The sequence below is a fragment of the Penaeus monodon genome, chromosome 20 (assembly GCF_015228065.2).
Source record: "Penaeus monodon isolate SGIC_2016 chromosome 20, NSTDA_Pmon_1, whole genome shotgun sequence".
Lineage (NCBI taxonomy): Eukaryota > Metazoa > Arthropoda > Malacostraca > Decapoda > Penaeidae > Penaeus > Penaeus monodon.
The window spans coordinates 47,063,824-47,064,539 of NC_051405.1; the positions used below are offsets into that span (position 1 = coordinate 47,063,824).

Genomic DNA, 716 nt, shown 5'->3' on the forward strand with positions numbered 1-716 from the left:
TTTACCTTCTCGCACATTATTCCCTGTCAATTATAAACCATAATATTTCTCACGGCTGTAAAAGCATCTTGTGAAAATAAATGAGGGCTTCTACTAGAGAAGCAAATAATTGCATTTATCTGTATAGAAACTTTCTGTCCCTGTCTGACATGTGTACGGAATAAACTAAATATTACACTTTAATTCTTACCTAAATGCCGCTCCGACTTCGCCATTAGCAAACTGTCCGTCAATGACGAAAGCTTTTGTAGGATCTACATCTTTGTCCCATTCGGCAGCAACATGTAGTTTCTTCATGTCCTGTGTACTGGTTACCTAGTATTACATGGAATTGAATTGGAATGAATGGTCAAATATTTAGCTAATACTAGGTATAAAGCAGGTTTTCTCAGAATCAGGATGATACTAATAAAATATCATATTTACGTGGGCATTGACAAGAATGTGTTTGACGAAGTTCGATTCAATTAGGAGGGAAGTGCGGGTGCCCTCAAACTTGGCCATGTATTCGTTCCTGTCGGAATTAATCTTGAAGTTAACATTGGCTTTGTCCTTGTCTGCATAGATACCGAGGTTGGATTTCCAGTCGAAGTCAGATGTCTTGAAGAATCCATCGACAATGGTATTGATTTTACCGGCCACGGAATTATCCTTAAAGTTTCCTTCCAAAGCCATTTCTTTCTCATTAAATTCAGCAGTCACCTAGAAAGATTCAC

The 716-nt window shown here is 38.0% G+C and overlaps 1 protein-coding gene across 1 annotated transcript; it reads right to left on the bottom strand.

Moving 5' to 3' along the window:
• Window positions 1–30: 30 nt before the first annotated feature.
• Window positions 31–696, bottom strand: LOC119586031. Its single transcript, XM_037934735.1, has 3 exons — window positions 427–696; window positions 191–315; window positions 31–55 (listed from the first exon to the last, which is right to left on the bottom strand). The coding sequence occupies exons 1-3, from the start codon at window positions 673–675 to the stop codon at window positions 31–33; spliced, it is 399 nt and encodes a 132-aa protein (XP_037790663.1). The 5' UTR covers window positions 676–696.
• Window positions 697–716: the final 20 nt, after the last annotated feature.